Source organism: Lutra lutra, chromosome 3 (assembly GCF_902655055.1).
Source record: "Lutra lutra chromosome 3, mLutLut1.2, whole genome shotgun sequence".
Lineage (NCBI taxonomy): Eukaryota > Metazoa > Chordata > Mammalia > Carnivora > Mustelidae > Lutra > Lutra lutra.
The window spans coordinates 71,020,963-71,036,993 of NC_062280.1; the positions used below are offsets into that span (position 1 = coordinate 71,020,963).

Consider the following 16,031-nt stretch of genomic DNA (forward strand, 5'->3'; position numbering starts at 1 on the left):
TGGGTGGCTCAGTCATTTAACTGTCCGTCTGCCTTCAGCTCGGGTCACGATCCTGGGGTCCAGTGATTGAGGCCCATGTCAGGCTCCCTGCTCAGCAGGGAGTCTGCTTCTCCCTCTCCTTCTCCGTCCCTCCCCCATCCCCGCTTCTGCATGTGCGCTCTTGCTCTCTCAAATAAATAAATAAAATCTTTTTAAAAAAAGAAAACTGCTTGATCTAGAACTGACAAATTTTGATGCAACTACTCTGGAATTTACCTAAGTGTTCCTCAAAGTGGGTCCACAGATGAAAAGTTTCAAGAGCTCACAGACAAATAAAAATGTTTGTGATTAAAAAAAAAAAAGACTTATTTGCATTGATAATTCTCAACATAGATTAACAGACTAGTCCAACACAGAGCAAGAACTTTGTAATTAGAACTGAGTTTAAAATGATTTCTTGGAGTACTACGCAGCCATCAAAAAAAAAGAAGTCTTTCCATTTGCAACAACATGGATGGAACTAGAAGGTATTTAAGTCAATCAGAGAAAGATAACTATCATATGATCTCACTGATATGTAGAATTTAAGAAACAAAACAAAGGGGGCACCTGGGTGGCTCAGTGAGTTAAAACCTCTGCCTTTGGCTCAGGCCATGATCCCAGGGTCCTGGGATCAAGCCCCACATCTGGCTCTCTGCTCAGCAGGGAGCCTGCTTCCTCCTCTCTCTCAGCCTGCCTCTCTGCCTACTTGTGATCTGTCAAATAAATAAATAAAATCTTTAAAAAAAAGAAACAAAACAAAGGATGCAGTGGAAGAGAGGAAAAAATAAAACAAGATGAAATCAGAGAGGGAGACAAACTGTAAGAGACTCTTAATTATAGGAAACAAACAAAGGATTGCTGGTAGGGAAGGAGGTGGGGGGATGGGGTAACTGGGTAATGAACATTAAGGAGGGCACGGATATAATGAGCACTGGATATTATATAAGACTGATGAATCATTGACCTCAACCTCTGAAACTGTTAATACATTATGTGTTAATTTACTGAATTTAAATTTTAAAAAGGGAAAAAAATTTTCATTATAAAATTAAAAAAAATAAAATCTGATTTCTAACCATTACTAGCCACATAATCTTGGGCAAGTACTATAATTCCTCTACTCTTTGGATTCCTCATTTCAAAATGAGGATAATAATAGTACCTATTCTTAAAGAGGTGTTAAAAGGAATAAATGAGTTAATATTTGTAGAGAGCTTAGAGTACTGTATCTTTGTTAAAATAAAAATAGACTTTATGGGGCGCCTGGGTGGCTCAGTGGGTTAAGCCTCTGCCTTCGGCTCAGGTCATGATCCCAGGGTCCTGGGATCGAGCCCTGCATCAGGCTCCCTGCTCAGCGGGGAGCCTGCCAAAAAAAAAAAAAAAAAAAAAAAAAAAATAGACTTTAGGTTTAGTTAGCATTTCTCAAATTGTGATCCACAACAAAATCTCAGAGATATTTTATCTTTACTTTATATTTATTTATATTTATTCTTTTTTCCCCTAATTTCAATTATAACCCTTTATCCTTTCATGAAAGGATATCAAATATAAAATACATAAGAACATAGGAGGTAAAGCTTCTGTGTTGAAGGTAATTAAATTAGCCTCTGATATTCATTTCTCACATAGAAGTTTATCTTCTGTGATGTCATAAAAATAATTAAATTGCACTAAAAATTGCAAGTATTTTTGTATGGAATTAGTTCAACTGAAATCCAATCTTTGTGGCATTCTTTGTGTCAATACTGAATGCTCATTCAAGCAACACAAGCACAGAAAATTTAAAAAAGAAAGCCTTTAAAGTTAACGATTAGTTTGTTTTGTTCAATCACCTGAAGAAGAATAGGCCATGCAAAGAGGTAGAAAACCTAAAAACATGTATGAATTTTTTTAGAGTATGCTTAACTCAACATATATCTAACATCCTAGAAATTCCAGCACAATAAATAGCACATTATTTTCAGGCATAAAATAAGTGCTAGGTGTTTTGGAAGCACAACTTTGCTTACTGAAATTAGGAACTTCAAGCACTTACCAATTCCACTTCCATGTAAACCTTATACTCAAGAAAGGACTGACAATGCCAAAGGACAGCCTACCAACCTGGGCTCTCCTTCCCCCACCTACAACCCATCACACTCATTCCCTAAGCTGCTGAAACTGTATCTGGCAGAAATTTTTTTCCAACCTGCAATAAAAGGTTCAAAATGGATATTATGTCTTTGATACATTCGACTACTTTGGAGAAGAAGTAATTGAAAAGACAATAAAAGGGCTTTCATAAAGTAACCTAGTTAAAATTTGCCTAAATTTGTCAACAAATTTTTACAATAGATATTCTCTCTTAAAGTCTACTTTAAATCCTCTAAATGATTCATCCCACTTTAACAATAAGTTAAAATGTCACTTATTAAAAAATTTACTTATATTAATGTGTCATCATAATGTGTTATGTTTTGGTTCCCTCAACTGGTAATTTATTCATTAAATTTATAAAAACCTTATTCTTATTTCACATTTAATCCTCCTCCCTCCATCTCAGGTTTTCAGGGAAAACCAACACTTCAAGTTAACCTTAATTCTATTAGAAGCTCTGTTTCAAAAAGTTTTGTTTCAGCATGTATTAATAACACTTTCCAAGTTAAGAGTTTGATTTTTCAGTTTTTTGGGGGGGTTTTTTACATTATAAAAGTACTTGGTCATAAACTTAGCCCAAGCAGAATTTATATTACGGTTAACGAACAAAAGTACATGCATTCTCCCCTGTCAGTAGAGCTTGCAGATGATATTATAGGCCACTATTTTTAAGTATTAATACGAGTTTTTAAAGACCCAGTATCTTGTTTAATAAACACAGGTAAAGCAAATTGAGAAAGGTACATTCTAAATGCAAGAGACAAGAACTCTTACGGCAGTAAATCCATCAAAATCCTTTACTGACTTTCTACTTGATAGAGTCATCATACTTCTGCATTTCCTTCAGTAATACAAATGAGTAGAAACAACATATTCTATCTAGACAGGTACTTACAAAAGCATGCAAACACTGTAATCTAATCTGAGTCCCCCGACTCCTACTCCATGGAGCTCTGGCACAGGCTCTTTCAAGAGTAAAAGCTCCTTTACAAGGCAATATTACTGAGCCATCAAAAAGAACGAAATCTTGCCTTTTGCAACACCAAAGACGGAGCTAGAGAATATAACACTAAGCGAAATAAGTCAGAGAAAGACAAACACAATATGATTTCACTCATATGCAGGATTTAAGAAATAAATGAACAAAGGAAAAACAAAAGAGACAAACTAAGATCCTCTTAATAGAACAAACTGATGGTTAGCAGAGGTGAGGTGAGTGGGGAGGATGGGTGAAATAGGTGATGGGGATTAAGGAGGACACTTGCTTGCCTGTTTGCTTTTAAGATTTTATTTATTTACTGGACACAGAGAGAGAGAGAGAGAGATCACAAGTAGGCAGAGAGAAAGGCAAAGAGAGAGGAAGAAGCAGGCTCTCCACTGAGCAGAGAGCCCGATGCAGCGCTCAATCCCAGGACCCTGAGACCATGACCTGAGCCAAAGGCAGACACTTAACCAACTGAGCCCCTCAAGCGCCCCTAAGGACACTTGTGATGAGCAGTGGATGATGTGTGGAATTGCTGAATCACTATATGCTACCTTTTGCCTCAGTAACCCATGTTTACTGAAAGATTAAAAACTTGTTTATCTAGCTGAGCCCACAGCTAACAGCATTTAGTAACTCTAAAAACACACTTTAAAAGGTAAGAGTAACTCCAAATCTACGCACATTTGAACAAGATAATCTTTCATTTTGTCTAGTATCTCTCATTACCTTATTAAGGTGCTTTGGCAACAAGAAAAGCGCTGAAAATAAATTTTTAAAGAGAACTCTAGAGGCACCTGGGTGGCTCAATTGGTTAAGCCTCGGCTTTCCGCTCAGGTCATGACCTCAGGGTCCTGGGATCTGGCCCCACACCCTACACACCCAGGCTCCCTGCTCAATGGGGAGCCTACTTCTCCCTCTGCTCCTTACCCTACTCATGCTCTCTGTCTCTCTCTCAAATAAACAAAATCTTTCCAAAAAAAAAAAAAAAGAATTTAAAGACAACTCTAGGGGCGCCTGGGTGGCTCAGAGGGTTAAGCCTCTGCCTTTGGCTCAGGTCATGATCCCAGGATCCTAGGACTGAGCCCCTGATTGGGCTCTCCGCTCAGCAGGGAGCCTGCTTCCCCCTCTCTCTGCCTGCCTCTCTGCTTACTTGTGATCTCTGCCTGTCAAATAAATAAATAAAATCTTAAAAAAAAAAAAAAAAAAGAAACCAGGTTTTTTTTTTTTTTTTTTTAAGATTTTATTTATTTATTTGACAGACAGAGACCACAAGTAAGCAGAGAGGCAGGCAGAGAGAGAGGAAGGGAAGCAGGCTCCCCGCCAAGCAGAGAGCCCAACTGGGGGGTCGATCCCAGGACCCTGGGATCACTACCTGAACCGAAGGCAGAGGCTTTAACCCACTGAGCCACCCAGACGCCCCAAGGGTATCTAGCTAGTTTAAATGGATTTTTCTCCTTTCTTTACAATAGCTTTAGCCTGAATGAAATATAATAAAGTATGTATACTCCTAACCAAATTCATTCTTCCCCCTAAGGGTTAGAAAAACATATCAGATGAATATTGTACAACAGGTAACAAACCAAAGACGATTACATTTACTAATGGTTTCAGGCCATCATCAGGATCTTACCATCACCCTGAACTGCTCCACCCCTGAAAATGTTAAGTCAAATACCCCTTACAAATCACACACCCCCTTTTGACCAGCACATCTGTTCTTGAACCTCCTCATGTAATTGGATCCATGACCCTTCCATTTTTCAGTCCTCTGCTATGTTCCGTCCTACCCTACATTCAGCTCTATTCTACCCATCTGTTCAATCCTTCTCACACCACAACTTCAATTCTCTCACCCCCATCCTCTTGTCACACCTGCCCGATCAATCCTACTTCCTTATAGACATATCTTATCTGGATATCCAAAGTACACAAATTCAAAAAACTGCCCCAAACTGGGGCACCTGTGTGGCTCAGTCTGTTCAGCATCCAACTCTTGATTTCAGCTCAGGTCATAATCTCAGGGTTGTGAGATCAAGCGCCTCATCAGACTCTACGCTGACTGTGGAGCCTGTTTGGAATTCTCTCCACCTCTCCCTCTGTCCCTCCCCCTGCTCTGTCACATGCTCTCTTTCTCAAAAAACAAAACAAAACTGTCCCAAACTGACCTCATTAACTCTCTCCCAAGACTTGCTGGTCCTTCTACATTCAACATGTCAGTAAATGGCATCAAGAGTCATTTAGTTGGCCCAGTTCAGAAACCCAGGAGGCACACTTGATTCTACTTCTCTTTGAAACTCTCATTAGTCACCAGAACCGGTAAAAAATGAAACTTTCAGTAAAACAAAGGCTCTCACCAGTGCACGGGCTTTAAGTAGCACTACTCTACATAAGGGAATTCCACCTCCACCTCAACCCAACCCATTCATAACCCTATTCACCTGCACCACAAACCCTTCCAGAAGCTGTCTCCATACCTCCACCCAATATGAATCTACCTAAATCAGTCCTTCTCAAACTATGTGTGGTTGGCCTTTGTTAAATACAATAAAAATAGGAACACCTGGTTGGCTCAGTCAGTTAAGCATCTGCCTTCAGCTCAGTCATGATCCCAGGATCCTGGGATCAAACCCCACATCTGGCTCCCCTGAAAGCCTGCTTCTCCCTCTCTCTCTGACCTTCCCCACCACACACCGCTCTCTCTCTCTGTGTCAAATAAATAAATAAATCTTTAGAAAAAAATACAATAAAAATGAATTTCTTAAAAAACATACAAAAATACTAGCACAATTTATTAGATTCAAATGACAAAAAAATTCCTCAAACAGCTATAAAATTTTCTAAATGCTCATTTATAATTGCTATAGTTATCTAGTCATGGACCAGAAACAAACAAAACACTGAATCAGAACACAACTGGCCTATACCCCTAACTTGCATTTCCTTCATTTGCACTGATTTGTTCACTACAATACCGTGCAGAGCAGTCTTGACCTAAACTTTAACCTAAACCAAACCTGAACCTTTCTGTCAAAGAATTACTATGCTCAAAAAAAAAAAATTTACTATGCTCTTGGCTCCCGTCTGCACTCAAAAGAACATAAACTAACACAAAGTTCTACCAGTTTTTCTCTTGCTTTATATCCCTCTCTCCATTAAGTACTAGCTCATCTATAGTTTCTCCTTAATCCTCTCATCTCAGTAAATACCCTGGATGCCTTTCTCTCCTCTGAAATACCAGAATCCTCTCCTCTATTAACTCTGCCTTCTCAACACATGGTAAGCAAAAATGCAGAAAAGTTCCACAAGAAAATTTCAAAATGCCTTTATAATCAACAAAATTACTTCCACATAGAAACACTTCCCAATGGATCTAATCCAGAACAGGGGACGAAATTCAATTACAATATCAATACAGCACATCTTTGCTATGGAATAAGCCTTCTTATATGGAAATGATATTAAATACCATTAAAGTCACAATTAGCAGATCAATCCATGATTCATCTTGTAAAGCAAAACAAATCTGTCATTTCTAATTTTATTTGAGCAATAATGGAAAGAAAACAGTGAATATAATGAATCAATTAAATAAACAAATATACTTACGTGTTAGATGAAAGATTCCATCACAGGCACTGATATGAGATAAAAAGGCATTTCCCAGGCCTTGACCATTGTGAGCTCCTTTCACAAGGCCAGCAATATCCACTACATTCAGAAAGGCAGGAATTTTGCTGAAAAACAAAAGATGGTTTTATTATAAAATAGTATTAAGAACCTGTTTATTGGGGCGCCTGGGTGGCTCAGTGGGTTAAGCCACTGCCTTCGGCTCAGGTCATGATCCCAGGTCCTGGGTTCGAGCCCCACATCGGGCTTTCTGCTCAGCGGGGAGCCTGCTTCCTCCTCTCTCTCTGCCTGCCTCTCTGCCTACTTGTGATTTCTCTCTGTCAAATAAATAAATAAAATCTTTAAACAAAAAAAAAAAAAAAAAAAAACCTGTTTATTAGCCAAATTGATTTCCAAAATATTTTACATGAAGTAACCCTTTCCCTTCTAAAACAATGTTTAGAAGACTCTCAATAATGATTTGATAAATGAATACCAAAAAAATTAAATAAGAAATAATCTTTTAGGGGTGCTTGGGTGGCTCAGTCAGTTAAGAGTCTGCCTGAGGCTCAGGTCATGATCCCAGGGTCCTGCATCGGGTTCCCAGCTCAGCAAGGAGCCTGCTTCACCCTCTCCTTCTGCCTGCTGCTCTTCCTGCTTGTGCTCTCTCTCTCTCACTGTCAAATAAATAAATAAAATCTTTAAAAAAAAAAAAAAAGAAAGAAAGAAAAAAAGAATCTTTTAATACTTCAGGACGTTCTTACCTAGGAAAATGAAGGAAAGCTGTAAAGCAAAGTAGAGGTTTTTATTGTGCATATATAGAACTAAAACTCACACCATTAATTTTACTATACTGTTCCGGTGGCCCACGCATACAGACACAAAAGCAATGGAGAACATTTTAAGAGTATACTGATAAAAAAAGTAATCATTATAGAATGAGCCAACATACTTTGTGACAGGCACTGGATTAAGTGATTTACATGCATCATTTCAAAGTTCAAAACAACTCCATCAGGTAAGTGCTATTTATTAAATCTACTTTAAAGATGAGGAAATTGAGCCTGAGAGGAATTAAGAAATCTATTTACATTCAGGGGAGTACTCAACTAGTGGTGACAAAACTGGGATTCAAACACAGGATATCTGGATTTGCATTTAATCATCATGTAGGTTATATAGACAAAAAAATGCATGTAATGATGTGAACTAGTTACCAGCATAGTAATAATCTAGTTGTTAACAACAGCAACAAAAATAGAGGTACATATAAAATAACCTTTGCTTTGCTCAAAATAAAGGCATAGTAACACAAGTTAGAAAGCAAGTTAGGAAAACCAGTTGGCCATGTAAATATGAAAATTAAAGGACAGCTGACCCTTGAACAACACAAGAGAAATATCCACATGTAACTTTTGACTCCCCCAAAAAAACTTAACTACTCATAGCTTACTACTGACCAGAAGCCTTACCAATAACATAAACAGTTCATTAAAATGTATGCATATGTTATATACTATATTCTTACATATAAAAATAAAGTAAGCGGGGAAAAGAAAATGTTATTAAGAAAAATCATAAGAAAGAGAAAATAAATTTACAGTACTGCACTGTAAAAAAATGTGTTTAGGTGGACCTGCACAGCTCAAACCCATGATATTCAAGGGTCAATTGTACTATGAATTATCAATTTTTTTATTTGCTTAACCACAAAGAGGCCAAAATTATGTTACAGAAAAAAATGAAGATGGGTTCCCATCCAATATTTTTATTTCCACAAAAGCATTTAATCAATGTTTACTAGCAAAGGAAAGGGGAAATTTTGAAAAATTAATTCCCTCACTGCCTAAAATTTCAACAAATTTGAAGTCTAAGGGCTTTACGATTGTTGTTCTCTTCTGGTCTCTGAAAAAGCTTGGCAATGTCACATGACCACACAGTCTAGTGGTAACAAGGGCCCACATCTAAAGAGTCGGAGTGGGGAGAAAAGGCAGCACAATAGCCGGGGCCTGTATAAGGCATCTCGGCCAGGGAGCCATCTAGTAATAGTAGCTGGGAACCAAACCAGCAGTGTCCAAATCAGCCAACAAGACAGGAGGGTCAAGAGATTGGCAACATAAAATGGAACTGAACAAATAAGCACATCCATGGGACAACTGGAGAAATATAAATGGAATCTATGAATGAGACAGTAACACTGGATCAATGTTAATATCCTGATTTTGGTGGTTTACTGTGGTAATAAAAGAGAATGTCTGAGGGGCACGTAGGAGGCTCAGGCAGTTACGCTTCCAAGTCTTGGTTTCAGCTCAGGCCATGATCCCAGGGTCCTGGGCTCTGCATCAGGCTCCCCACTGTGGAGCTCCCTGTTTCTCCCTCTCCTTCTGCCCCTCCCCCTGCTCGTGTGCTCTCTCTCACTCTCCCTCTCTCTCAAATATATAAAATCTTTAAAAAGAACAAGAATGTCTGTATTTAGTAAACAAATTTAAGAATTAAAATGCAATGTGACATCATGTCTGCATCGTTCTCAAAGGTTCAAAGAAATTTGGTTTCAAAGCATTCCATGGGTAATTTTGCATCTTTTTATATAAATTTAAAATCATTTAGAAATAAAAAAGGTTTCAAAAAGAAAACAGAAGCCAGTTTGAGGAGCCGATTTCAAGAATATAATTTGAACCGTGTCCAATGACTGACCTATCGTAACCAATTGAGCAACACTTCCATGAACGAACACATGAATGAATAAATGAAGACAAGAAAGCTCTTCCTGGAACGCCTGGGTGGCTCAGTTGGTTGGACAACTGCCTTCGGCTCAGGTCATGATCCCGGGGTCCCGGGATCGAGTCCCGCATCGGGCTCCCAGCTCCATGGGGAGTCTGCTTCTCCCTCTGACCTTCTCCTCGCTCATGCTCTCTCTCACTGTCTCTCTCTCAAATAAATAAATAAAATCTTAAAAAAAAAAAAAAAAGAAAGCTCTTCCTTACAGTAGGCAGTCAACAAATAGTAAGAAGAAATGAGGAAATTATAAAATCACCATGTGGCAATCATCAATGTAATAATTAATCAAAAAAATCAGTGGATGTTCAAACTGATGGACGAAAGTAGAAAAAGTGAATAAATTTGGTATATATTTTGTGGTTAGAACTCGTAAGAATTGGGATACCTGGGTAGCTCAGTCAGTTAAGCATCTGCCTTTGGCTCAGGTTATGATCCCAAGGTCCTGGGATCGAGTCCTGCATTGGGCTCCTTACTCAAAGGGTAGCCTGCTTCTCCCTCTGTCTGCCATTCCCCCTGCTTGTGCTTTCTCTCTCTGACAAATAAATAAAATCTTTCAGGGTGGGGGGAAGAACTCATAAGAATTGTTGATAGATTGGATACAGGGGTGAGGAAAGAGAAGAATCAAGGATAAATCTTGGACTTGGACTGGGACTTAAGGAACTGGGGAAATAGTAGTGCTATTTATTGAATTATGAAAGTCCTGAAGAACAAACTTAGCGCAAGGCAGAATGAAATGAAGAGGTCCACTTTGAACATGTCAAGTCTGAGGGACCTATTTAGTCATCCAAGTGTCAATGTCAAGAAGGTAATTAGATATTCTGTAGTTCAGCAGACTTTAGGAATAGAGACAGAAACTTGGGATTCATCAGCACATTTCAAATAGTGAGAAACTAAAGACAAACTAAACTCTCAATAATGGGGAAATAAACTGTACAATCCTATAATATGGTATTAAACAAAGTTATATTAGAAATTATTACTTAAATCTGTATTTTTTAATCTAGAGAAAATATCAGTAATAGCCCAAGTAAAAATATATTCTAATTTTTGTAAGTATTGTGTAAACCTTCAGGAAAAGGTATGGAAGGATATACCTCCAAAGTACTTATTCCTGTGCTATCAAGGTACAGGTGGTTTCTTTTCTTTTTTTTTTTTTTTTAAAGATTTTATTTATTTATTTGGCAGACAGAGATCACAAGTAGGCAGAGAGGCAGGCAGAGAGAGAGGAAGGGAAGCAGGCTCCCCGCTGAGCAGAGAGCCCGATGTGGGGCTCGATCCCAGAATCCTGGGATCACGACCCGAGCCAAAGGCAGAGGATTTAACCCACTGAGCCACCCAGGCGCCCCGGTACAGGTGGTTTCTATTCTTGTCTTTATACATTTCCATCCTGTCCGAACATCTACAATGAACCTGTATTATTTTATTTTTTCTAATTAAAGATTTAATACATGCTTGTTACAAAAACTTCAAACAGTACAGACAACAATAAAGTAAAATTTTTTTAAATAATAAATAATAAATAAATGAAAAGAAAGTAAAAATCATCTAAAATTTCCACTACCCAAAATAACTGTCAAACAGTTTCATACATTTTCCTATGAATATACATGTACATATATAATTTTACATGCATGGAACGATATTAAATACAGGCTACTGACTCCCTCTCCTTCATATTCCCTTGAAAAAAAAAACTGCAATGTTAACAACCAGATGTATCCTTTCTCATCTTTCTCTACACTCTCTACATTACAATCGCCCATAACACATTAATTTTGGAGAAAAAAACACTCTGTATGATTTTTCTTAAGTAAATTATGCCACACATGGGGCTCAAACTCACCAAGATCTGACCCAAGATCAGCTGACGCATCTTCTACCAACTAAGCTACCCAGGCAACCCCCTATGTGATGTTAAATATGTCACTTACATATTTTTACTCAGTCTACATAAGGTCAACAAATAAACAATGGCATAAAGATTTTCTTACCTTGCTGGTTTGTGGTACTGGCAAAGAAAGTCAAACCTTTCATCTGGCACAGGTACTCTGCTCTCATTAGGATCAATAGTGCAGAAGGGGAAGTTTTCTGCTGAAGCCTGACTATTGGTTAATACATTGAAGAAGGTAGATTTCCTAAAATAAACAAAAACAATTTCAATCAATTCTTAGGTTAACACTGAGAAAAACTTTTCATTTTCATTTCAATGCTCAAAGAAGATCTAAGATAATTTTAAAACCAATCTGAGAAGGGAAGGTGTAGAATAACAGAAATGAATGAAATTTACTAACAGAAACAAACTTTTTTACTAAAGGAAAAGAATGAAATTTACAACAATATGGCTCATGATTTATAATCAGGTTATGTTCCTGTCTCAGTCTATCTGAAATTTGAAAAGCACTTTCCTAAAGAATCTTTGTCATAAGTAATAACTAGTTTCACACACTATAAAAAGTATTTTACTCCTAAAGTACTTGGTAGTAGCAGTACCACTTCACCATATCTAAAATAATCTTCTTTAGCATAAATGTACAGAGTTGTGCATCTAGTTAGGTCAATCACTTCCCTAGCATGCTGAATTGGGAAATAGATGCCAGTTATCTAATAGGAAATGGGAAGCTGGAGTTCAGACTCCCTACTAATTGTTAATAATACAGATTACTGTTAAATCTGGAGTAATGAACTGTGAATTGTGAAAAATCAAAATGTGGGAACACCTGGGTGGCTCAGTTGGTTAAGTATCTGCCTTTGGCTCAAGTCACGATCCCAGGGTCCTGGGATCAAGTCCTGCATGGGCTCCTTGCTCAGCAGGGAACCTGTTTCTCCCTCTGCCTGCTGTTCCCCTCCTAGTGCTCTCTGACAAATAAATAAATAAAAGCTTAAAAATTTATTAAAAGAAAAATCAAAGGTATAATAAATAAAATAAAAATCAAGGTATAATAAGTTGAGGAAAAAATCTATTAGTAATAAATTGTCAAGGTGCCTAGTGGCTCAGTAGGTTAAGCATCTACCTTCAGCTCAGGTCATGATCCCAGGATCCTGGGATGGAGCTGAGTCTAGCTCCCTGCTCAGCAAAGAGACTGCTTCTCCCTCTCCTCCCTACTTGTGCTCTCTTTCTCTCACTATCTCTGTCTCTCTCTCAAATAAATAAATATTTAAAATAATAATAGTAGTAATAATAATAAATTGTTGTTAATGTTCTAATTATCTGATTCTTATCAGGTAATACATGCTCAGAGAATGCCAACTCATATTAACACTAGCTATACTTTTCTTTTTTTCTTTTTTTTTTTTAAGTAGGCTCCACACTAAGTATGGAACCCACTGCAGGGCTTGAACTGACAACCTTGAGATCAAGACCTGAGCTGAGCTCAAGAGTCAGATGCTTAACCAACTGAGCCACCCAGGCACCCACAGCTAAATTTCTAAAATATGATCATTACAGTGCCAAAAATCATAGAGTAAAATCCGAAACAAAATGGGATTTTTAAAGGTTTGTTGATCTATTCTGTACTATTTTCCAATTCCATCATTAATATGGACAGCAGAGAATTCAAGATAGTGAATATTCTTGCCCCAGAAATAGAACTATGCACACATGTGAACATAAAATGAAAATTACTGTTACATATTCTCTTTTTTTCACCTTTACATATTCTTTTTAAACTGGAAGAACTGAGGAAGTAGCTAAGGATTATGTGGGAATTATAAAGGTGGTACTTGTTAACTCTAGCTAGACCTAATTATGTAAAAATGTCTGCATATGAACCAAATTTGATAATGAAAGAAAATTCAAAAAAGTGCAAAGGTTATGTCAGGATGGTAGGATTATAAATAATTATTATTCTCCCTTTTTCAAAGATTTTATTTATTTGTCAGAGAGAGACAGAGAAAGCACTCAAGAGAGTGGGTTCACAAGCAGGGGGAGTATCAGAGGGAAAGAAAGAAGTAGGCTCCCTGCTGAGCAAAGAGCCCATGTGGAATGGATGGGCTGCAGGATGTAGGAGGGGGGACTGGATCCTAGAACCCTGGGATCATGACTGGAGCTAAAGGTAGCCACTTAACTGACTGAGCCATCCAGGTGTCCCTCTCTCTTTTTCAGACAACTTTTTAAGATAAAAATGTCTATTAAGGCCATCTAGGTGGCTTAGTCGTTAAGCGGCTGCCTTCAGCTCAGGTCATGATCCCAGGGTCCTGGGATAGAGGTCCACATTGGGCTCCCTGCTGGGCCCTCTCCCTCTCCCACTCCCCCTGCTTGTGTTCCCTCTCTCTGTGCCTCTCTCTGTCAAATAAATAAATAAAATCTTTTTTTTCAAAAATGTCTATTAAGATGTAACCTAAGCCCATAGGAAGAAATTTACACTTACTACAATTAGCTCATCTGATTGAACTTTTTTTTTTTTTAAGATTTTATTTATTTATTTGACAGACAGAGATCACAAGTAGGCAGAGAGGCAGGCAGAGAGAGAGGGGGAAGCAGGCTTCCCGCTGAGCAGAGAGCCCGATATGGGGCTCGATCCCAGGACCCCAAGATCACCACCCGAGCCGAAGGCAGAGGCTTTAACCCACTGAGCCACCCAGGTGCCCCTCTGATTGAACTTTTAACCAAAGAAGTAACCCCTTTAAAAAACAAAACAAAAAAAATCTGTGAGACCCTTATAAGAGAGTTACGAACAAAAGGTAACAGTCAAGGCTTATTTAAATACTACTGGTGAGAAGTATATTTTGGCAACAAGACACCTTTAACTTGTACCTGCCTATAGTTCTTTAAATATTATTCTCATATCACATTCAGACTAAACATTTTTGAATAAAGAAGAAATGCTTACTAAAATAGCCACTTAAATCATTACTGGTTACTTAGAGCACCACTGGCCAAATCAATAGCCTTTAAATGCCTACCTATAAAAGAATTAGTAAGAACGTAAAGACATGCATTACCAGCCCTCTTTCCAGACCTGGTGTAAGGACCAGTATTTTGAAAATATCTCACATGTTGATGTTAAGTCATGTTTTACACCAAGAGGCTAGATTAAGACTCAGCCAACAATCCACTAAGTAATACTGACTGTTGTAGAATTTATACTGGCAATTTCTGTGAAGACTCACAGTAACAATCCCAGAACTGTAGGAATGAAAATTACAAAGAAATCACTACTTTTTTTTTTAAGATTTTATTTTAAAGTAATCTGTACACCCAATGTGGGGCTCAAACTCACAACACTGAGATCAAGAGTTGCATGCTCTTTCAACTAGGCCAGACAGGTGCCCCGAAATCACTAATTTCTGTAAAGCTAGCTTTAAATTTCAATCTTGTTATGATAAATGTCACAGCACTTAATTTAAAATAATCTGTATATTTATAAAGTTCTTCTGTGTATTCATAAAGTTCTAGTCCACCTACTTCCAAAAAGATTCTGAAGCTCAGTACAATTTTTAAAATTAATACATATAAGGCAGATGATTTTTTAAAAAGAGAACTCACATTAAGATTATGATCTTTAAAAAAAAGATTATAATCTTTAAATACCATGTCCATTAACAATAACCAGGACGGGCACCTGGGTGGCTTAGTCTGATAAGCATCCGCCTTCAGCTCAGGTCATGATCTCAGGGTTCTGGGACCCAGCTCTGCATCAGGATCCCCGCTCAGCAGGAAACCTGCTTCTCCCGCTCCCTCTTCCTGCCTCCAGCTCATGCTCTCTCTCACTCGCTCTCTCTTTCTCTCTCTCTCTAATAAATGAACAAAAAATAAAATAAAATAAAATAAAATAACCAGAACTTCTTGGAGAAATGGCTGGTTCCAGGTCTGGGACTAGAAATATGCAAGGTAAGTCTCAATTTTTCCCACAGAAAAGAAGGAAGCTATTAAAGATAATAAAGTCTTATCAAAAGGACTCTGAAGCCAACTTGAAAAGCCAAAAATAGATCAATCTGGGCATCAATAAGAACAGCTATGATAACTGTAACAAATCAAGTAACTTTATATCCTTGAGTTGTCAATAATTCTCAATAAAACAAAACCAAAAGAAGCCCTCTCTGGCCACCTTTTGAGGATGCTAGGATGACTGATTCTTTTAAAGATTAAGTAAAGCACTTACTTCCTATATGAACTGTACTTTTATAGTAATAAAGAGTTGATTAAGAAGATATTATCTTTTGTACATATTCTAGCCAATAAATGAGGAAAAAATAAGAAATTCAGAATACTACCATTTTGCAAACCCCAAGAAATTAATGGAGCTGGGTAATTAATGATCACCAATGACAGTTAATACTGCAAAAAGAAAAAAAAAAATACAAAACACAGTGCCTTCTAGCAGAAGAAAAAAAGTATATACAACATCTTTCAAGTATTAACATAGAAATTATCTGATCAAAAATTATCTGATACTAGGTACGCCTGGATGGCTCAGTGGGTTAAAGCCTCTGCCTTCGGCTCAGGTCATGATCCCAGGGTTCTGGGATGGAGCCCTATATCTGTACCTCTGCTCAGCAGGGAGCC

The 16,031-nt window shown here is 37.8% G+C and overlaps 1 protein-coding gene across 1 annotated transcript in view; it reads right to left on the bottom strand.

The window, feature by feature from the left end:
* Positions 1 to 16,031, bottom strand: part of OLA1 (Obg like ATPase 1) — a 180,668-nt gene that overhangs the window by 148,986 nt on the left and 15,651 nt on the right. The window contains exons 3-4 of the mRNA XM_047722194.1: positions 11,518 to 11,661; positions 6,749 to 6,876 (exon numbers count right to left, since the gene is read on the bottom strand). Of these exons, the coding sequence (XP_047578150.1) occupies positions 6,749 to 6,876; positions 11,518 to 11,661 (272 nt within the window). The remainder of the gene's footprint in view (positions 1 to 6,748; positions 6,877 to 11,517; positions 11,662 to 16,031) is intronic.